We start from the raw sequence: 24,245 nt of genomic DNA on the forward strand, positions 1-24,245 counted from the left end.
GAATTAAAAGAGTTTCAAATATTTGTAGGAGATACCTTTGCGAACGCAAACACTCACAGAAAATGTAATCAAAAAATTAAAAATTTAAATGGTTCAACTAAGAGTATCAGTTATGTCTCCATAAATGAATATGAGTGCAGCAGCGTGTTTAATAAATGCTTTCAATAGAAGAAGGTGTAATAACTAAGCCTATCTAATCAAAAAATATTCTATAATTTGACCTGCTAAATTTCATGAGACATACAGAGTGGTCCGAATTGCATTCGGCAGCATATTCTGCAGAAGAAAAAATAAGTAAAAAAGTTCGTATAAATGTATGTCCTAAAATGCTTCGTTTCGGAGATACAGGGTGTAGAAGTTTCATTTTTATTTCGTTTTTTTTTCAAATAATTTCTGAACTAACGTCGATATTTGGATGAAAATCGGTGTCTGGTAGTTTTTCGACATGAGGAATTTTATTTCGATGTTAATATAATGTCTCTTACTCATAGGGGGCACCACTTCCATGTTTTTTAACTGATTCGAAAAGCTTCTCGTCCTTATCTGTATTAAACTATTGACTCAAAAATTATATTTTCCGTAATTTTTTGCGTAAAAAATGCCTCTGTATAATATATAATTTTTGTAAAATAATTCCGATTTCAAATATCTTGAGACCCATTACTCGTAGCGATTTTTACGGACGGAAATGTATACTTTTTCACTTAGCAGTGTAATACAGGTAAGGGCAAAAAGTTATTACTCTTCCAAACAACTAAAAAATATGTAGGTGGCGCCCTCGACAAGTAGGAGTCATACTCACATCGAAATCGAATTTCTCATATCAAAAAACACACAGACACAAGTATCGATGTTAGCTCAAAAATTATCTGGAAAAAAACGAAATAAACATCAAACTTCTACACCCTGTATCTCCGAAACGAAGCATTTTAGGACATAAATTTATACGGACTTTTTTACTTATTTTTATCTGCAGAATATTCTGCCGAAGTTTTTCCGAATATAATTCGGACCACCCTGTATATTATAGAGTCTATCTTAATGACAGGGTTCCATTAATTTATACAGAGGTAGTTGAAAGGAGACCTGCATTATCCAGTCTCGTTTCTATGGGATCTGTTCCCCGATAGAAGGAAAAAAACATATAAGAGGTAAATTGTATATATTTGAGGGAAAAAAGATAACAAAGAAAATATGTAAAAATGTTAAAGGTCCTTATATAAATGAAAATATCGAAAATATTAAGTAAATGTAGCCTGCTGACCCACAGCCCAGCGCAGCACATAGAAATTTCGGTTTCTCTAATAATTACAATATTAATGAGGTATGAAGGCTTCCCGATTTCATATATATGTCGTTGGCCGTCTTTAACACACAATACAGTTGACTCGCAAATAGTGTGCATGCGCTAAACAAGTTCAAAAATAAAAAATATCATTTGTTTCCATTACCACTAACCTGAGTTACTAACTCTAATATGCTATACATACAGCTAGTCTACATAAAGACGAAATATTCATATGTACAAAATAATACATTGTAGTAATGGTCGGTCAAAGTTTTTGTCTACTTATAGTGCTAAGCTAAAAAATCTCTTCTAGTTAAAATACCGAGTTTCTACCCAGAGAACCTTCCTGTACGATTTTTTAGACCCACTCTTACACTTCCATTCTAAAAAAAACATCTCATCTATCTAGAAATTGTCTATATTCGTTATTTAGTAAAAAAATACAAAAAATATATTTAATAGTCAAATATTGAAAGAAAAAAAAACTGACAGTAGTTCTAAAAAATCGTATAATCAAAATTTGACTGGGTTGTTGTGGCACTTTGACTAGGTTAAGGAAATCGGTTAACGACGCAATGATAAGGATAAAAACGTAATGGGAAGGAAGAAAGGCTTGCTAAAAAACAAAAAAAAAATAACACACTAGTCCATTAGCTTAGGGCGGTCCAGACCGCAACGCTGTAACCCTAAACCAGGCGTGCGCACTAGTGAATCTCGTGTGTGAGGTGATGCTGAGCTACTTATACCGATTACTGTGCGTAAAAATTGCTCTTACACTAACTGCCGAATATTCTACATGTAGGTGTGCTTCTTAGCCAGTCTCAGTACAATTAATATCGTGTAAAAAGTCTTTATCTACAGAGAATTAAAATAATATAACGTATAAAGTAATAATATGTCGTTTCATTTACGCCTTCCTTAATTACATTTACTTAAATTGATATTCAATAACATAATATTCTAGTAAACACATATGTATATATTATTTGATAAAACCTATACAGATATAGAGTCGATAAAAATTATAAAAATAAGATTATAACAATAGCAAATAAAAGTAAATAATATAGAGGTAAAAATAAAACGTTTTCACATACATGTACAAGTTTGGTTTATTTAATACGAAATAAAATAATTATATTAATAAGCATTACAACTAGGCAAGGAGTAATTAATAAGTACCATCCTGTATACACTGTACTTTAACAATTAATATCACTGAATTATAATAAATTGATTTAAGTAAAAAAATAATTCAGTTATAAATGTACAGTTCTAGTGAACAAATGTCGTATAAATGTGTTTAAAAAAGGCGTAAGTAAGAGTAGTAATGGCAGTTACTGGTTGTGATCGGAGAAATCGAGTTGTGGGTGGCCCAGTTAATGAAATCGGCAAGTAGGCATCGCGCGCGTTATCACTGTGCGTTCACCAAGTGGAGGTGTTAAGGGAGTGCGCGCGCAGACGGCGGCGCTCGGGCCGCTGATGCGCGCTGGCACGCTGCGGCCAGGACCGACAGCACTAGATGCGCGTCTCATGCACGGGCTTAGGCAAATCCGCGGGGGCGGGGCTCGCGTACTGCGCGTGGTGGATGGGTAGGCGCAGGGTGTTGGGGGAAGGCGCGGGTCGCTGGTCGTCCTTGGGGCGCTGAGCCGGGTGCGCCGGGTCTTCGTCAATGTAAGTGATGTCTGAGAGCGGCCGCGGAGGCCATGGGCCGGTGTGGCTGCGCGAACTGCGCAAACTGTGTAAGCTGTGTAAACTATGTACCGAGCGCCGCTCCTCTAGGTCCTCCAGGGTGGACTTGAAAGCTCTGATTACTCGCAGCTGCAAACACAGGGAAGCAGGGTCTCATCAGGCGGGCCGGGAATGCATGCTCGCGTTCGGCCGTGCACACGCTCCCACGCACGGGCGGCCAGGCCGTAACTACACCTTACTCAATTATCAGCAGCTTATCTCGATTTATTTTCATTTTCTACAGTAATAGTCATATAGTCTGCCCAGTAAAAGAATATATGACATTAGTGACAATTATCTGATATTTTCATTAAAAATTACAGTAGGTTGTACTTTTAATTCCTAATTTACCAAATAAAAATCATATTTATAATGTCATTTAATTCTATGATAAGTAGGAATCAAGTACAAGTCAGTGTAGTAAAGTGATAATTCTTAGTCTTTCGGATTATTAACGCTCTAGTGTAGTTTCTTCATTTATAAGAATTATGTATGCTTTCACAGGACAGACTAAGCCGTCACAAGATAGTCAGCTGGTGTTGAATAAGCTGTGCCAGAACTCTGTCCACCCTGACATCTACCACCACTCAAAAATTTTTTTTTTCAGACAGACGAAAAAATAATTACTTCCAATTAAAAAGAAAGGTATAGTAAATTTATATAACAAAAAATTCTCATTTTACCAGATTTTGACTATATAAGCTATGTAAACTTACATATAATTCAGAGAATATAAATATATTAGCTGGATATGCATTATTATTTGGTTTTAAAAATATTTCTAGATTTGAGTTGTGGTGTATGTCAGCAGCTTTAGTTAATGTCCACACTCAAAAAGTCACAAATTTTCGAGTTAACTCAGCTTCCATCATAATTCAACATTCACACTAGTTCACACATCACACAGACCTTGATGTTTTGATAATTAAAAAGCACTTTTCTAATATGTTAATCAAAAAACCAAGGTTAGATAAAAAATCGGCTCACTCTATTATTCACACTTTAGTACAAGGGCACTTTAGAAAAACAAAAGTAAACTGTTTGGTTTCTGTCTCAAGAAATTTGGTTCCATAAGACGTATGAATAATAGCAGTAAATACAGTCTCCTCTTGGAGAAGCTGGTGATAATTTAAACCCCTTGTATAGTCCAAGATCTGGCTAAAAATTATGCATGTTACCTATTTCCTTTTGATGAAATATATCACAAATTAAAAATTATTAAGTAATATGGTACTTATTTAAAAAAAATACGGCAAAATTTAGTAGTGCTGGATATTACTATTACTATGTTATTAATAATGTTTTATTCAAAATACATTTCACCAATATATTAGATACACGCAAAGTTTTACAGTCGGATCTCGCACTATTTGTACTGATAAAAACTAAATCTAACAAGAAGTAGACACATTATATACAAAATTAAATCATAATTAACTGAAACAACTGAATAAACCTGACGAAAAAATATTGATAAAAACTTGATGAAATCAAGAATGTGCAAAAACGTATCAGAAAGGTGGTTACTTTAAAGATTTTAGAATAGTATAATGCAATGTGTTTTTTTTTGTTAAAAATGGTTATGTTTGTTATTTACAGTTCCCAGGATCCTCTAGTCTCAAACCAAATAAGAAGAAAATCAAAAGATAGAACAGAGAGAGATTAGAGATAGAGCAAGAATAGGGCATACTCTAACATACATTTACAGGAAACTAATACCTCAAGACAAAGCTGGATTTTTCCATTTGTTAAGACTCTTCCACCCGTTAGTATCAGAAGCGGCTTCTAGGGGGAGTTAATTTATTATTCCTCTATCGACTAAGATCACACCACCATTCATTCGACGTACCTAACATTTTTCGGTAAAAGATTTTCCATGAACTCTTATGGTAAAAATAATGAATTTAATTGGTACTGTTGGTGAAATATCTTACTGTGAGTTCATGAAAAAGCTCGAAATGTTGTAACAAACATAAAGTAATAGGCTGTGTTGTCGGTAGCACGCGAATGGTTTCGGTTTGGTTTACTGGTAGAAAACTGGTATAGAAAGATACATAGACCACGGTACCACTACTCTAAATGAGGTACAGGGGAAGGGGGGCGACAAGACACATCCAGGAAGGTTTGCTCTAAAAAACATCTAACATGATATAGGGTGCAAAAGAGCAAGGTATCGCATCTCATCTAAAAGAAGGCCTACTACAAACTACATACTTGTTTTGTGTGGCTGAATTTGGCTTGAGGCACCCAACGGTTCCCTATACCTCAGTTTCTTTCATTGGTTCAGCTGGCTATCAAACGTACAAAAAACTTCGATTATATATGTGAACCACTTGGCACAAAGTGCGTCCGAGTTGTTTTGATATCATTTTCATCCATATTTAAACATAATTCATACTGTGCATTAAATATATATTCTATTTCACTTAAAAAATCTGTTTATGTTGTTTCCTCCATACTTTACCACAAATTAGCCGAACTAACAAAAATGATGCAATGGCTCCAAGGCACATCTCCCCCCGGAAATGTACTTCTGGAGTCGTCATATAATTTTTGGTAATTAGAGAAATTTTTGTTAAAGTAGATATCTCCCTAGACCAGTAAATCAGTGGAGTTTTGCGTTAAAAAGAATCGGTATTCAAGATAGGTTTACTAATACAGTATTATGTCTAAATAAGGATAAAAACGTCTCTCTAGGTCGACTTCTAAAGTGGCATCTCCAGAAATAACTTCTTAAAACGTGTATTCCATAAATCAGTAAACCTTACAGTAGAAACTTTGTACCCTAAGATTATTGCAGCTGGGACAAACCTCTACTGAAGAGACTATGGTGTTTACTGGTTTTAATTCTAAAATTCCTACTTGCACTAATTTGTGTTAAACCTTTTTGTTGTTTGTACAAAAATAAGGTACAACTAACAGTACCCTTCACAAGTAAGGACAAACAAACGAAAAACAAAATAAAGCAGCAAGAAAGAGTGATACAAAGACAGAAACTTTCGTCATCGATTAGACTCGTGTATAAAAAAAACAGTGCTACCTCAGACAACACAGCCATAGGTATCGTTCAATCAGGGGATTGTTTAAAAATATGACACCTTTTTCTACACTACTGCGGTTTGTAGTCTTACCAAAAAAATCGAAATATGTTTTCTCTTCGTTTAAAAATAATAGTAGTAGTGTTAAAAAGGTTTATATACTATATCCTGGATGTTTGTTAGATAAAACATGCACTAAGTAAGATGATAATTCGTTAGCCGGGCTATTCTAGTGACTGGGTTACTGACAGCTTGTTTTGTGATAATCTATGCATGCATAATAGCCCCATAACACCAATTTCTGGATAAGTAGCATCAAAAAGTCTAGATATTAGGTTATGGGGCTAAGACAGAATTTGGTTAGCTAAAGAAATAATTTAAAACCTAAAAGAGAGTTAGGGTGAAAAAACTAAAGGATATGCATTATAATTTAAAGTATCACCAACTCTCTTGGAATTCAAAACAAAATTAAAATGTCTGCAAGGAGAGTAGATCCACTGCTGACCTACATACTGATAATTATTTTCTTTTTGACTGTCTGACTACGAAAATAAAAATGTTATATTGCACCTGCAAGGCATTATGTTAATTCTATTTGACAAACATTAAAATAGGAGTTCTACAAAAATACACTGACAACTAAAAGCAAACAGGTAAGTCTTGGGTGGACAACAAAACAAAAAGTTGTCCTAAGACAAACATAACAGTTCCCCAACCGATATTTAGTGTAAAAAGTTCCCTGATTTCTTTCTCTTAAGCGTTGACCACCCAAAATAAGTGATTAATAATATTGCGACACGCAATGTCAACTGTTAAGCAGCAATCATGCTGGTCAAATAAGTCTAAAAAGAGAAGTGGTATAGGAAAACAAGGATGAGACAGATGGGAGGACCTTAACTGAACTTGATCATTTTTTTTTTGCCTATGGAAACCCTATAATTATGAGCTCTGTTCCAAAAATCAGTCACACATTTCATATCATTACACTAGTATAAGTCAGAGGCTTGCTACTGTCAAATAACTATCAAAATCACTGTGCTAGAGCCTCTAACCTATTCATCTGAGAACTAGATACCTTATTTCTTTAACTTAAACAAGAAATAAGGTAACTGGTCGGGAATACATAACGTCTTTACAGAATTCTTTATATAGTCTACACTCAGAATGACTTACCTGAGTCTGTAGCCTCGTAAGGCCTCTGATCCACAAAATTTGACCTGCGCGTGGTTTCTTATCTGAATCCACATCGAATTTTTCCTCGCCAATAGCAATGGCTTCGGTGTATTCTTCAGGATGACCACGACCCCAACTAAATAAATAAAATATAAATGTAAACATATCCATCACAAAAATGCGCATGTCTTTTTTTTAAAGAATTTAACACTCCATTCAACAAGCTTTATTACAAACTTTTATTTAAAATTACATCAAAATTTTGAATATCACAAGCTGTATCATTACTTCTGGTTAATTACGTCTTCGTCACCGTTAAAGTTCATCTGTTTAAAATCAAATCATCATGCATTAAATATTTTTTTCTTAATATTTCATTAAAAATCGAGTTCTTCTTAACAATAAAGAGAAGGAACGTTTTTTCATCAGGTACTTACGATAAAATTTTCGGTAATTTACGTGTAGGAATAGTGGTAACAAGTTGGCCCCATAAAAGAGTGCCGATACCGAAGAATAAACACCAGAACCATTGTTCCAGAGTAAGAGCTTTTGTAGCGAAAGCTACTCCACCATACTGAATAATCACAACCTGTAAATTAAAAAAAATATATTTGAAATAATCATGAGATAAAATAAACAAAGATCACAAAAAAATCATTACCTGCGCGGCTGTAGTCCCAATCCAAATAGTGTAAAAGATAGGATTAGTAAATATTCCTTCAAAAATATTTCTCTGCCCATGAATTTTCCTAGCATTAAACTCATTGAACAAGGTCATCATTACAAAGGAGTTGAATATAATAGTAAAATGTTGGGACGGTCCTGAACCAATAGCAGCACCTCTTCCTGATTCAATATCAAGTATTTTGTCGCCTAAAATAATAACAACAAAGGATAAGACCTCAAATGCCCTACTATAACTCTGCAACATACCAACAAACAACAAAGAAAAGATAATAGTCAATTGATAAACAGCTTGTCCAAGAATATTCTTCATCATCGTTCTGGAGATTAAAGGCTTGGTTCTTCCATAGGGTTTCCTCAGCAATAAATCATGTGTAGGCAACTCAGTGGCTAACGCCAAGGAAGCCAAGGTGTCCATAATTAAATTCACCCACAACATTTGCACAGCCTATAAAGAAAAACTTGTTAGTTGAATTTTCAAAAACTATGAGAGAATCATCTGATACCTTCAGAGGACTGTCTTGAACAGCGCAAGCACCAATAAACGCAACGATAACAGCAACAACATTAACGGTAAGTTGGAACTGTAAGAATTTAGCTATACTGTCGTAGACATTTCTGCCCCACATTACAGCTTTTACGATACTACTAAAATTGTCATCAGTGAGGATGATGTCAGAGGCTTCTTTCGCCACATCAGTTCCAGCAATTCCCTAATAAATAGCAAGGATATTGTTTAATAAATCAAAGAAAATAAAGCTTAAAAATCTTTACCATCGCGAAACCAACATCAGCTTTTTTCAAAGCTGGCCCGTCATTAGTACCATCGCCAGTAACGGCTACAACTTCCCTATTTTCACTAGCGGTACTATCGATGATACCTTTAACTAGAATGTACTTGTCAGTTGGTGATGATCGAGCCAGAACTCTCAATTTAGGCCAAACTTTATCCAACAAATGTTGTTGAACCTGTAACACAAAAACGAGTAGAGGAAACCCGACGGGAAATGTACGAATTGTACCTCTCCAGAACCATCCCTAATTCGCATATTAAACTCTTTGCCTTCGAGAATAAGAAAGTCCTCATTTGGTTTCACTATGCCGCATTTGGTGGCTATAGATCTGGCGGTGTTGATGTTATCACCAGTGACCATCCTGACGGTGATGCCAGCCTTCTGGCATTTCCTGATGGCGTCGGGTACTTCGGGACGGACAGGATCTTCGATACCCACCACGCAGAGACAGGTCAGATTGCTGACGATGTTTTCTTCGTCGTCCCAGTTTGGTTCATTGTCAATGTGAACTTGATTGATCTCAGCTTTACCAGGAACAAATTCTTTGTATGCTATGCATATTGTTCGAAGGCCGTCGCAGGCCATTGGCTCGATAACCTGCTTCAACAACCGCTCTTGCATGTCGCGAGTGAATTTCTCCAAACGGCCATCATGACCATAAATAAAGGCACACCTAGAATTACAATTATTTACAAAATTATATAATCCAAATATGCAAGTCCAGAAATGGGTGAACCAAACATTACCAGGCAGTACTGTTTGATACACGCACTTCGAGATACGTTGTATATTAAAGGCGATTTATTACCGGTTTAAAATGATTTCAGAAGCACCCTTGGTATATAATCTAAACCCGCCTTCGCGGCGAGGAATAACAGTGCTCATCGACTTTCTAACAGAATTAAAAGTATACACTCTCGTAAATGATTCTTCGGGATAGTCATCACGAATGTTTTGATAGTTCTTGTTCAGATTCAATGTAAAACCTAACAAAGCGCATTCGGTTTTGTTGCCCACTTGTTTGGGCAATTCGCTTGGGTCCTCGGAAGGCTAAAACCAAATTCAGCCGTCAGTTAAACAGCTCTAAATGCCCTACACCATATGAGATAACATGAACACCTTTCCTACACCTTTTCAATTGAATATGAAAACATTACAGATCAATTTTATAGTCTACTATGTTGGCAACATGGTTAGGAGAGCTGTAAATGGTATCCATGTATACTTATATGATCTAGGTTATGTAGGGGATGTGTGTTTACCATGATGCGCGATGTATATGCGCAGTTTACAGCAATACCCTGTATGATCAAATTGCCGACGTGAGCGGGAATGTCGCTGAACTTCGGGATAGTTTTGCAGAGTTGTTCGCAAATGTAGGATTGAACGACGGTCATGCGGTTAGTGGTCAAAGTACCCGTCTTATCGGAACAGATGGCCGTGGCGTTACCCATGGTTTCACAAGCGTCTAAATGTCTTACTAAATTGTTATCTTTCATCATTTTCTGGAAGGCAAAAAAGTCATTTTAAGGAGACAGATTGGTGGTGTCTCGAAGATCTCACCTTAACACTATAAGCTAAGGAGAGAGTTACAGCCAATGGTAGACCTTCAGGCACAGCAACTACAAGAACAGTGACACCAATAATCAAATGGTTAACGAGCTGACTGGCGTAAGTGTTCTTCCAGGGCAATTTCTGGATCATAAACGTCCTCACGCAGAACTGGATGATGAGGATGATGACGGTGAGTACAGCGATCGTGGACCCTGCGTAACCAATCTGGATGGCAAGCTTGGTCAATTTTGCTTGCAAGACAGATTTTTCCTTCTTGTGACTGGATTCTGGGGGCGGAGCGTTGTTCACGTGATTCTCCTTACCATCTTGAGTGGCGTCGTGCTTGTTAGAGACAGGGGCTGGAGAATTCATGTGACTGTTTCCAGTCACATTCTCTTCATCTCCTAATTTCAACGCGTTGGTCAGTGTTTGAAATCACGCAACTTGAAGACGCCGAAATTTTGGTTTTGTGTTTTGCTTCATATTGTAAAACCGAATTTATATAAACTCTGACACTGAAGACACTACAGTAAACATATATACAAAAAAGTCTATCCACAGAAAAAAGTTCACAAACCATACTTAATGAATTTAATGCATTAATAATTAAATTAAATATGTACAAAAGTAAAGTTTTCGTTAGTTTGGAACCAAAACAAATATATAAAAACACTTTTTTATATAAAATACATTGACAATAAAATTTAAGTATTTTAGAAAATATGAAGAAAAACTTAATTTTATCTATAAAAAATAATATATAAATAAACTTAATAGCTTTTTGCAGCAAATTTGTCCATTTATTGATAAAATTTAAAACCAAATTAAGGCGTCCTATATCCATAACAACAAAAAACACTTAACAAACATATTTAGAAATTTTAATAAGGAAAAAAAAATAAAATAAGAATGAGCATGCAGGTAAGTTATTTCCAAAAATTAGAAAAATATTTTAAACTTAATTTTTTTTAAATTGTTAGTTAATTAAATACAATAATTTTTAATTATTTATGGGTGTTTTTAAATCTGTAATGTATAAATAAGTAAAAAAATTATTCACCTGTTAAACTTTTCTTCTTCCGCTGCTTTTTAGCTTCTGTACAAAAACACATGCAAAAGGATAACATTAGCAATCTCAAAAACACTCCCAAAGTCCTGACATGGGTAAAATATAAAAAATCTGTGAAGGGGGCCCTACAGTTCATGAGGTGATAAATGAATTATCAAAAAAAAAATTAAAAATGTATTCTTTAAAAAAAAAGATTTATAAATATATTTTTTTTAATATTGATTGATCTAGGTGATTCATTTCTCATAAACTGTAGGTGGCTTATATAGCCAATTTTCTATATGTAAAAATAATATACTAAAAAAATCACATACATGTATATATCTCTGTAAACGAAGAGATGGGTAAAAATATTTCAAATGTGACCAAATTAAAATACAAATAGTTAGTTACTGTAAAAATATTAACGAAAAAAATATCTGTGATCCCTAAACCCTATCCAATTTTCAACTCTGTCATTGTATGTGATAAAAAAAATAATACACATGTATGTTATGAAAAAAGAGGACAGGGGTAGAATAAATTGTAAATATATCGCAACCATTCTATTCTGATGTTACAGACATTTAGATAATGTGCAACTAACAGTAATACAATTAAATGTCGCCTTAATGCTTCACCTGTAAGTGCTCTTATTACAGAAATAGTACAAGTGGTACATTTTAACTAAAAAAAAAATAGAAAATAAATTTAATCTTCAAAAATATCTCTTTTCAGGCATACTATGAAACAATTGACGTAATAAACCAGTCGTAAAATAATATAAAAACTTATCTATTGCGTCAAATGCTTTTCAAAATGTAGATGTGATTAGATTACTCTAAAAAGAATTAAAAATAAATCTATTACTCTACTAAATGTAAAAATGAATGAAAGGAAAGAAATTAACCAAGGAATAGAACCCTACTATTCTGCAAGTGGAAAGCCCTTACAGATGGGAAATTACAGGGGGGTCACGAATCAAACAGTGACATGCGCACATAATGGGGTATTTTCTACATACCTTTTTTCATTTTCTTGATTTCCTGTTCCTGTTGATCTACTGCAGCACCCAATAGTGTGAAGATGATACCAGCTTGTGAGTTGACGCCTACTGCTGTTACCAACATCTTTCCAGAACCTTCCATTACATGAGTACCTGAGAGGACCATTGGATCAAAGGATTCACCTTTTTTCACATGATCTGATTCACCAGTAAGAGAAGATTCATCCACCTGAAAATAATGGGAATTGAAAAGGCGAAAAAATGTTAAACTGAAGAGGATACCTTAAGATCATTGGATTGAATAAGAATACCGTCAGCAGGCAAAAGATCACCATATTTAACTTGGCAGATATCTCCTACAACTATGTCACTGACAGATATTTGTTTTACTTCACCCTGCCTAATAACTGAAAACTTATGTTCTCCTTCTATTCGACTTTGTAGACCGCGAAATTGTCTTTCTTTAGTATAATCATTAAACGCTGTCACTAATACTACTACAATAACTGAAATTAAAATTGCGAGACCTTCAATCCATCCATGGCTTGTTTCATCATCATCAAATCCACTTTCTGCAAGCAAAAAGTTATGGATAAATTACAGCATAAGAATATGACTTTGCATGTTAAATACCTGATTCTTCTTGTTGTGGCTGGTAGAATGAAAGTCCCAAAGAAACTATGGCTGCTACTTCTAAAATAATTAATGTTATGTCTTGTAAAGCTTCCCAAACTAACTGTAAAAAAGTTTTTGGAGGCTTTGGGGGTATTGAATTTGAACCAAAGGTTTCTCTTCTATGTTCTAAATCTACATTTGACCCACTAAGACCTAAAATTTTAGATATAAAGTTAACATATTGAAATTAAAAGTATATGTAATGTTAGTACAGTCAAATAGTTGCTCAGGAATATATATAACTAATTGACTTCTTTTTTACAAACACATTTGAATTAAAAATGTTAGTTTTTAATGCCAAACCATTACCTTCGCTTGGGGATGTGTAAAGTTTTTTACAAATCTCTTGTACCCCTCCCAATTCATGCACTTTCTGAATTCCTTCGCGACCTCGATGTTCCATGAGGTCGCGGAGCTGTTTTAAGGATATTCCATATTGTGCGGGACGGCCGTCTATCGTAGCCATTTCTTACTGCAGTTCTGAAACAATTTTTTTTATAATTAGACTACAGGATTAGACTCAAGACACATCCTAACATATATAAATTAAGAACAGAATATATTTTTACATTATATAGAACTTATCCTAAATTATATCGATATCACAGCCCAGTCTTACGCACAGTACCACAGCAGTATAATGCTAATCGTCCTTATGTCTGTATCTCTTTTATTATAGCCACTCCAGTATTTTTCTAAAGTATTTATTTACGCACTTATCTTTCTTAGTGACATCATTTAAGACGTCAATGATTACCTTTATAGCATAAATATGTATACATATATGTAGACACTTGAGTAAAGAAAAAATGTCCCTTATACGCAAGTTACTACTTACAGAAATTACCTACTTAAAATTTAGTCTTTAATATTAAAATATATATAGGAACTTTTTATAATTAAGGACTATTTAGATACTAAATACTAAATAGATATATTATCCTTTTAATGTACCTATCTTGGTATAATACCTGAACTTGTTTAGCTTAATGTTACAAATAAAATATTAAAAATTATCGCTCAATAAATAAAAAATTTTATTGCATATAAAAAAAGGGAATGTTTTATTCAGAAAATCAGTTCATAAGCATTTATTCCTTGAAATATAAAAGAACATTAATAAAATAAAGGTAAGAAAATGGTAAGGGGGACATCAAATTAGAAAAAAAGTGTCGTATTCGCGAAAAACAATATAAAAATTAATAATACCTTTATAACATCAAAATAATTAATAGTATTTACCTTAAGCTGCATACATTAAGTACATAAAATAATAAATCACTTAAAATTACTTAAATACTCATTGCCTGATCGCCTCACTAATACACAATAAAGTTAGGTTAGAATAACATGACAATAGGTATAGATTAGCAAAACTAAAAATATAGAGAGTTAATGCCATTGGTCGTGACCGTAATCAGATAACGTCAAATTTGTCAATAATCATAATTGTTCTTTAGTTTTATTAAGAGTCGGTTTTATAAGAAATTCGCAACAAATTGTTAGCTATTACCAGTATTATTCATTTAAACGGTCAGTCAGTGATAAATATAAACTATTGTATCATACAAAAACTATTTACTTATTATTCCTTACATAAAATTAGGGATCGGTTGCAAATTCAACGACAACAAAAGAACGGTAAACCAAGTACAATTATTACTTTAGAAAGTTAGTTTTTAAGTTACTTTTTAAACTGGAACTCATAATTTATTAATTAGGAGTCTTATAAACAATCAGAGGACATGCCTATTCAATTTACCTTACCTTATATCTGAAATAACGAGAAATTATGGCCACGAAAATTATGGCTTGATATGTATATCCAAGAACAGTAGTTTCTACCATAAAATATTTCAACTAAACAGCAAAGTAATAGAGAATCACTGGCATATCTTATCACACAGCCAACCGAAACTCACTGACACAAAGAGCAGTTTTGTCAAAATATCTCCTTTTATCTGTGCGATGGCAAAACTTTATGGGTACCAATTCCAAAATTATTAGGGTACCTATAAGACGTTTTAATTGTACTTGGCAGTGCATTTACGTAAATTAAGTTTGATGTTATGAAACTTGAGATTTAGAAGAACGTTTACAGATTGTAAATTGTATGCGTGTGTCATTATCTTAATCACGGGAAAATAGGCAAGCGAATAAATTATGGTATTAATAAATCCCAACAATATTTAAAGTATTTGTCTAAAAGTAGTGGGGATATGCGTATTTTAAAATGAAGGGGAAGCGGGATTAAATCTGACCATAAACTATTTCCTACAAACACAATCACGTTATAAGAAGAATATCCTAGCTACACATCTACTAGCTAATATCTAATATGTTGTTTTATTTTTCAGGCCAAAAATATTTCTTTCTATTCCCCTAGGGCAGTCCTATTCCAGTATTAAATATTTGTGAGGTAAGTCTGACATGCATTTCTTTTTCTAATTTTCCAAGTTTTAATATCCAAATTTTTTAGGACTGCTGAGTTATTTGTGAAATCGTAGATGCTTTCTATTAGATTTTGCTTTGTAATACAGAGTCTCGAGTATGGCTATAATATTTTTGTCACCGACACGCGGTATGGACGAAGGGCAAGGCCTTCCAGTTATGTTGGATTTGGAAAAGTTCATCATGGACTTCCAGATAAACCCAAATTTAGGTGTGCTACCCAATTTTCTCATATTGGAGCTAATAACTAATCACAGAACCTAGTAAATCATGGAACATATGGATTGGACCTAGTTTTGCTATTGAAAATGACCGATGAAAGTTGATATCATATAATATTATGGTGAAAAATGTTTATAATCAAGATCTTTGAACACACCACCGCTAAACATATTCTGATATAATATCTAAGATATATTTATTTCTAATCCCCTAACGCCGTATAGTTCATAAACTTTTTGGGCATCCTTTTGTATATACTGTCTCGTTTTATTTCCTTTATTTCAATTAGAATGATACACTAAGTGTTTACAGTGTTTTTCCACTATATTAATACTAAATATTAGTTGTATTACATTTTCAATAAGTGTATTTTATAATAATAATCCCCTCTTTAGAGTTCCAAAATATACTAGCTGTTGATCCTCTCTTTTTGTATGCATATTCGTAAAGAAATCTCTCTCTAAGGGCCCATTTCTATATCCTTATCATCGCGTCTTTAAAGAGAAGACCACTCTTGGGACGATCTTTTAAAGTACTTTTAAAAAGCTCTAATTGCTTCTTGTGAACAAGAATCAGCGTATTTCGTAAACATAAATAACTACTTTGGTTAATATTTGATCGATATAAACAATATCGATTTTTTTAATGAAAATCTAATCAAATGGGATGTTGGCGACTAAGCCGGGCATCCGTATAAAGCACGCATTATAGGTTTTAAGTTCCCTTTATACAGGGTGTTAAAAAAAACATGTGCCATCTGTCGTGGGGAGATTCCTCACGTAAAAACAAGATTTATTTTTCATATCAACAAGGGTCCGATTCATCTTTGTTTCGTAGCTACAGGCATTAGCGTAACCAGCAATTTATCCTGGGGTGGGCCTGGGCCCAGGGGGGTTCTAGGGCTTTTGTTTTTTTAAAAATAAAAAATAATTTAAAAAAACAAATTTTTTGAATAAACGTTTACATGAATTTCTCTATCAATAAATTTCATAGACTTGGTTATCAAACCGTGTTCCCGTATATTACTTAAATACCTACAAATTTTCTAAAAAAATAAAAATTAACACATTTTTTGAACACAACAAAATAATATTAACTAAACAAAACTAGAAAACATCATTTTTACTGCATCACAAGCAAATAAAAATTAATACGTAGCCAAGAGTCATAATTCAGGATTTCTCTGGGGGGTACCCAGCAGTACATGGGGAGGCCCGGCACCCCCGGTCCCCACCGGTAGTTACGCCAATGGCTACAGGAGATTAAAGGCTTAATTTTTTTTCGATTTTTATAATTTTCTTCCAAGTACTTTTAGCGATTCGAGTAAAATTTGGAAGGTAAAAGTTACTATGAGTTAAAAATTATAATAAATCTTTGAAAAAAGATGAAGACTGTAGCTACGAAACAAAGCAGAATCGGACCTGTGAAAAATTAATCTTACTTTTACGAGAGGAATCTCCCCGAGAGATGGTACATTTTTTTTGAAACGCCCTGTAATTTCTGCCTGTATCGATTTGGAAACATGAAATTTCCGCGTTCGTTCTGGCAAACTGCGATAATTCAACATTCAGAACGCGAAAAGAATAAAAAAGCCTGTCTCAAAATGACCTGCTCGAAAATTACAATGTTACCTATAGCCTATAGGTATGCTCCTGTGCCGGGTTTTATCTTTTATCCATACCGCTATAATTCGTAGTTGCCAGTTGCCAGTATTCGTGATATTGACTAGTTTCCTGGAATAAATTGTAAAAAAGGACGTCATTCTGATTCTATTCATCGGCAAAAGACGCGACAGACAGGTCGATACCGCTCGCCCATAGGGGAGCCTCGAGTAATAATGGCAAAGACACACACATAACGACTTTACCTTTTATATGAAACTTGATACCCCCCTAAACCCCTAATACTGGCCGCTAATGTTAACAAACCGCCCTTAATAAATTTCGGTTCGCCTCGTCAAACATAAACAAAACTTTTCGCACACAAGTCGTACAAATTGAGAAACATCAAGCCTTTAAAGTGAACTTGATAAATAAAAGTTATTTTTAAACTCTCTGTGCGAATAGCAACCCTTTGTAGATCAAATGTCGTAAACAAGGGCCGTTTTTTACCAAACTAAAATGCTAAATTGGATACGAATATAATGTTACTGTAAATAACAAAATATAAAGGATCAAAGATTGTTTTACATCAAGCTATACGTCTTCGAAAACAAACAACGTCAAAAAAGGCAAAGGTAGTTATTTTATGGAATGATCTATACAGGGCGTTTCAAAAAAGATGTGCTATTTCTCGTGAGGAGATTCCTCCCGTAAAAATAAGATTTATTTTTTATATTAACATAGGTCCGATTCGTACCTACTGCGGGTTTGGTTTGGTAGTCTTCATTTTTTCTTCTTCCTTTCTTCTTTGTTTTCTTCATTCTTTCTTCTTCATTTTTTTTTGGTTGGTAGTCTTCATTTTTTTTTTCGATTTATTATAATTTTTTTCCAAGTGCCTTTAGCGATTCGAATGAAATTTTGAGTGATATTATTGAGTACATATTCACCAGAGACGTGCATATATGGGTTATCACTTTAATATTTTTTCTAAAAAAATGTGCGCCACTGATTTTATTTCTCTTGTTAGCAAAATTATGTAGATTGTTTAATGCCGATTAAAAGTTGTCTCTTTATTTATTCCTTACATTTCTCGTTTAATTTCTATTAAAATTTAATAATAAATGAGATTAAATAAATAATTTATTATTTTTATTTTTATTTTAATTTTATTAATTGTGATTAAAATAAAAATGCGTTTTTCTCACCAAGGAGATCGAAATGGACAAAATATCAAGATACAACTTTTAATCAGTATTAAACGATTTTGATAAAAACAATTTTGATAACAAGAGAAATAAAAGTCAGTGGCGCGCATGTTTTTTTTTGAAACCCATATACATGTTCCTGGTGAGTATGTCGACACTTTTTTTGCATTAAAATATGTCGCACTTATAGTAACATTTACCCTCAATTTTATTAATTGAATAATATAATAATTTTATTCGAATCGCTAAATGCACTTGGTCAATGTTAAAATTCCACTGAGAAGAAATTTTTCATGCCTACCAAATGTAATAACTATACCGGGTGCATCTCGAAAGTCACTCACCTCTATAACTTTTTTATTTTTTCAGATAAAAAACGAGATTTTGTATATTAGTATATGACATAGATTAGGATTGATTGGCGTATTCAATTGTTTTCGGTCACTTCCTGTTTCACCGGAAACTAATTTCGGTATTTTTTATTTTATTCGAGAGAAAATGATACTCTGATTAGAATAACGTATCACATGGCAACTTTAGACATTTTTGCATTGAGTTGGAAGAAAATTATAATAAATCGAAAAACAAATGAAGACTTTAACCCCCTGTAACTACGAAACTATATAAGCAGAATCGGACCTATGTTGAAATAAAAAATAAATCTTATTTTTACGAGAGGAATCTCCCCACCAGAGATGGCACATGTTTTTTGAAACACCCTGTATAGGCACAAAAATAGTACTAGAATATTTTTAAATATTTTTCCGTGTTTTCAATTGTCCAAAACCTTTATAAATCTATTTTGAAAACGATGATCTTGTCCAGTAGTTTTTATCGGAAAAGTCGGATTTTTCTGGCCAAATGAATTATAGTTCCCGTCTGTTACAGGCTGGCCGGGATAAAAATACTATAAAGCCAACTAGCCGATATACTATTTTCTATTTTCCCTCATAGATTTATAGAATAGTGACGGCATCAGCAATGTTAGTGCTGTAACGAAAATACTATAAAAAAAGTGCCAAGGACAACATTTATGATAGCGAATAGCTCCCACACTATTTAACTCGAATTAGCGGTAATAGTATTAAATATGACGATAACATTTTGTAAAGTTAATTTAAATGATGACACTTAACGATATAGATAGGCTCTTTTAATTACTAAATTTTGCACGTGTTCTGTCTACTTATTTCTAATTTTTATTAATATATTCCTAATCCCATTGAGATATGAAGGAATATTCAAATTAAATGTGAATAATTTTGTAAGGTGGAGCTATAAAGATCATCATCATCATTTTCAGCTCCCTCACATATTCAGATACTGTCTTTATACTTGGGCCCATTGTTGTCTATTGTTGGCTATGCGGGTCCAAGTTATCCCTGCTAATTTCCCCCATCTTAGGTTTGGTCTTTTCTAGGTCTCTTAATTCCTTGTGGATATTATGCTATAATTTTTGTGGTCCATCTGTTGTCCGTCCTTCTTGCCAGGTGTCCTGCCCATTGCCAGTTGAGGGATTTGATTCTGTAGATGACATCTATTACCTGAGTCTTTTGTCGTAACTACTTTATTTTTTTATGGTCTTTCTTGGTTATTCCCAGCATATTTCGTTCCATTGAGCGTTGTGCGACCTGCAGTTTCCTTATAATGTCCGTTTTAAGAGTTCCAGGTTTCGCGTGCATAGGCCATGACTTGTAGTACACATTGGTCGAATGTTTCCTACTTTAGATAAAGATAAAGTGGCTTTCTAGATTTGAATATGACTGAGTCTCTTCTATAAGTACTCCATGGTAACGTAATTCTTCTGTTGATTTGTGGTAGTAGAGATCCCGAGCTGCTGTATTCGTTGTCCCAAACATATATATTCTTCTACTCTTTCCAGTGTTGTGTTATTTTATGAATGTCTTTTTCTGTCTATTAGTTCGTTGTACATTACTTTGGTTTTTGCTAAATTCATTTTGAGACCTACTTTATTGCTGGAATTATAAAGATATCTACTGTAATATAAAGAGAATTCAAACCCGATGTCAATGACACTCTATTTTAGTGAGAAAGTATTGGAAATCGATTGATGTTAATGCTCTAAATAAATAATGGCCAAGGTAAACGCTATTTTTTCCCTAATTCGGAGAAAAAAAAACAGTTGTCCGAGAGATATTTTGTTTTTTGCTTCAAACAAGAGAGAATTCCCTATATTCATTAAATAAACATAAATTAGAAAGATATTTGTTGCAAAATCAATAGACAACTACAAATAATTATAAATAATAAAGGTTGATTTAATAAAAAAATATATAAACTACATATACAAACAAATCTCTTGAGAACCTTAACAAATATTAAATCTAAAAATAAGCCAAATCGAATGTTTGATGTATTATATTTATGTTTATATGGAGGAAAATTGGTAAATTAAACAGATTTTATTGTTACTTCGTTGCGTATGACTGATTCTTAAAATAAAATAAGACGTGTTTGTTTATTTCGAATTTTACGAGCGATACTTTTCGAATTCGATAAATGAAATTTGCAATAAATTTGAGTCATGAAATTTGTATTTATCACGAAGGAATCACCCAAAACAAACTGTTTGATGCATTCTTCTCTGAACGTTATAGTTAGTCATGTACAAGTATTAAAGAAATCGATATGTATGTATATATCTATAAAATCGATCTAAATTCTGGGAAAAATTTCTTCCATCCCTATGTCAATGACGTCAAATAGCGAGACTGTTAAAATTCGAGTTTGTGTTTAAGGATTGAATTATTATATCCCTACACAGTGTTCGGATTTTTCAACATTTTATATACTTTCGGCAAGCAGCCAAATTAATTTTGGCAGACATTACATCTGAGACATAAATTATTTCACAAAAGAATAATTACTTATATACCGAATATACTTTTCGCTCATAAATAAAGTACTATTATAATAAGTAATTTTAGTTAGAGAGACCCATTATATTTACTTTTTATATTTATCAATAACTAAAATTAAACATCGCACCGATCTAGCCAAAGTAATAAAAAATCGCGTTTGTGTTAACGCTTTTATTTTAACCAATCACTAAAAATACGTAAAATAATTTCGGAATAAAAAATTGCCCTAGCTTCAGTTAATAATAATAACATTTATCTGAATTATTGGCATAACGTAAATAACTTTGTAACATCGATTCGAGCCATTAAAATTTCCAGGAGAAATATTAAACTTTTTTGATGCTTTTCCATTAATAAAGAATTTGGGGAAATGAAAGTGTCGAAATATGTGGCATTTTTCATATAATAATGAAATTTTTCTCTCGAGTTTTAAATAACTATAATTTCTAATAATATTATAACTATGGTAGAAACAAATAATACTAAGGATTTTGATATATATATAAAACTAAAATTGGTAAATATTGAAGCACGGGTCTGTATTATGTCTCTATGCAGAAAACTAAATCAAAAAAGAAAATCGAGGGTGTTCCCATCATGACTTAGCAGAAAAAGAGTTCATTACGGCATAAAAACTATCGATCTATCGATTGATAGGTATACAGAAATGCCCAGATATAATGTTTATTTCTTTTGTATACCTATCGCGATTAATTATGAATGAGTTTTAACACTCCTTATTATGGATGATTTATTTCTTAAAACAATAACTTGTAATAATAAAAAAAATACCTACCATCATTAAATATGTTTTCTGTGGTGTTCTTTCTGAGAAATAATGGAGAAAATAAATGATTCTACTCTCTGAATGAAGAAAACGAAAGACCAGCAACAAATAACGGATAGATCTATCAATCACATCAATCGCAGGGGAAGGAATCGAATTCCCCCCTCCTCCCACACACCGTTTCAGCACGTATTCCATTAAAAAAATCTTCTAATTAACTAAACGTCGGGTGAAAGTTTTAATCAAAAATAAAGTTGAACGAAAATTAACTTATTATTAGATGTGAAAACGTAAGGGGACCTACCTTTAGAATTTTGAGTCCTTATCTGGTTATTTTGAACTCTAATTAATATGATTTATGTTTTACGTGGAGGAAAAAACACTTGATCTTTTATTTAAGCTAGTTCGTTTATTACTTTGAATAAAAAAAAATAAAGAAGGAGCATATCAAAAAACTTAGGTGCACCGCGATGGGCCTCAAATATGGCCGACTTAAATTCCGGTTTATCAGTGCCGTTCTAATTTTATTTAAAAAATGTAAAACTATGATGTAGGGTAGACGTGGGGTAGACTCAATAATTTGTTATTTTATTTTACGTTGTGAATAAATGTTGGTAGTTATTAAAATTGTTATAAAAATATATAATTCTAATAAAAATAGATAAGTTATAATAAGTATTTATTAACACAAACATCCGATACGCTACTGAAGCAGGTAAGTCAAATTAACGTATCTAAATTCTTTGACAAGTAGTAAATAAAAGCAAAAATGCAAGAAAAAATATATAATTTAGTTAATTTAAGTGAATTTCATAAATGATCGGTTTACTACACGTATGTATATTATGTAGTCACTTACTAGCGAAAAGTTGTTCCATTATTTCTCTCAATTTTTGCCGAGATCTACCGCACGCTACACAACCATTTTAGAGTCTTTTTCGATAAATCGCTATAGTGTCACTGTTAATTTTAGCTCTGCCACAAAAAAATCCTTCTAGAGTTACCACCTCTACACAACTGTCAGGTGTACAATAAATAGTAAATAACATAAAATAAGGTCAGTAAAGACTGACAAATCCACAAAATTTTAAATCAAATTCAAATGTGCCAAATGAATCGTCAAACAGAACTGTCGAGGATCCGGAAGATCCCCACCCTAGAGTCCCACCTCCGTCTACTATGCATGAATACATGGATAGCATTCCTTCCTTAATCCTTTTATTCAAAGTTTCATTATCGGCCATGGAAGAAATCAAAGCATGGAAAAATATAGATTGATTTTCTTATTTAGACAAAATATATTCGATTGCTTCAGCTATTTTTATATTCTTCTCTGCTGATTCAAAGCTGTTAATTTTATTCTTCTGTTAATTTCTGTAAGTAGTATTCCCCTACTTCCAGTGTAATATCATTGATGGTAGTGTTGTGTTATAGTAACTGGCCCAATTACATTGCAGTAAAGAATGTCTTGTGATTAGCATTCCGTGGGTGGTATATTTCTAATAATTAATATTCAACAGAAGCTGTTACATTGGAAAATGCTGCCTCACGTAAAACTACGTCTATTTTTAACTGTTAGCCAGCTTATAATTTTTTTTCGCGGTTTTATTACACAGGTGAGTAACGGCAGAGAATCTATAGAACATATAAATTTTCAAATATTCCGGAATATGTATATAAATATTTACATGGCACGACGAAGGATTTATAAAATCAATTGTGTTAAAAAGTAATAACAGTTATTTTTGCGTAATTATACAATTATGTTAGTTTGTGGATCTATAAAACAAAACCCCTCGAGCCCGAAAGCCAGATAAAAAGTTATGAGGAGCTTTAATTTATATTTATCTTTAATCAAGACCGTAAATCTACAGACTAAATTATTATTACGTGCTTTGAAAGCATATTTACATGTTTTGAATAGAAAATTGTTAGAAATTGCAAAACAGAAAAATTTAGAAAGACCGCGTGAAAAATCTCGTTCAAATTGGTTAGAATTTTCATATGACGAAATTAAAATAATGACATCAGTTGGCTAGTACATAAGCTTGGCAACGTGGAATCACAAAAATAGATTGTCTAGTCAGAGTGACATAAAATTCCACC

General features: G+C 33.1%; 1 protein-coding gene across 9 annotated transcripts in view; it reads right to left on the reverse strand.

The window, feature by feature from the left end:
- LOC115876840 (plasma membrane calcium-transporting ATPase 2) overlaps positions 1-24,245 on the reverse strand; it is a 99,321-nt gene that overhangs the window by 10,872 nt on the left and 64,204 nt on the right. For 3 of the 9 annotated variants that reach the window (XM_030892821.1, XM_030892818.1, XM_030892819.1), the window contains 15 exons: positions 13,301-13,471; positions 12,950-13,144; positions 12,599-12,888; positions 12,335-12,545; positions 11,323-11,358; positions 10,272-10,666; positions 9,971-10,213; positions 9,517-9,758; positions 8,937-9,381; positions 8,689-8,883; positions 8,421-8,627; positions 8,164-8,362; positions 7,892-8,103; positions 7,668-7,819; positions 7,231-7,366 (listed from right to left, as the gene is read on the reverse strand). In XM_030892821.1, the coding sequence (XP_030748681.1) occupies positions 7,231-7,366; positions 7,668-7,819; positions 7,892-8,103; positions 8,164-8,362; positions 8,421-8,627; positions 8,689-8,883; positions 8,937-9,381; positions 9,517-9,758; positions 9,971-10,213; positions 10,272-10,666; positions 11,323-11,358; positions 12,335-12,545; positions 12,599-12,888; positions 12,950-13,144; positions 13,301-13,457 (3,315 nt within the window). In that variant the 5' untranslated portion in view covers positions 13,458-13,471. Of the gene's footprint in view, positions 1-1,145; positions 3,110-7,230; positions 7,367-7,667; positions 7,820-7,891; positions 8,104-8,163; positions 8,363-8,420; positions 8,628-8,688; positions 8,884-8,936; positions 9,382-9,516; positions 9,759-9,970; positions 10,214-10,271; positions 10,667-11,322; positions 11,359-12,334; positions 12,546-12,598; positions 12,889-12,949; positions 13,145-13,300; positions 13,472-13,560; positions 13,580-14,233; positions 14,359-14,758; positions 14,779-24,245 lie in introns of those variants that run through there. The other 6 variants (XM_030892827.1, XM_030892826.1, XM_030892823.1 and 3 more) reach the window with 5 other exon arrangements.

The sequence above is a fragment of the Sitophilus oryzae genome, unplaced genomic scaffold, assembly GCF_002938485.1.
Source record: "Sitophilus oryzae breed Bouriz unplaced genomic scaffold, Soryzae_2.0 scaffold_1440_pilon_pilon, whole genome shotgun sequence".
Taxonomy (NCBI): Eukaryota; Metazoa; Arthropoda; class Insecta; order Coleoptera; family Curculionidae; genus Sitophilus; species Sitophilus oryzae.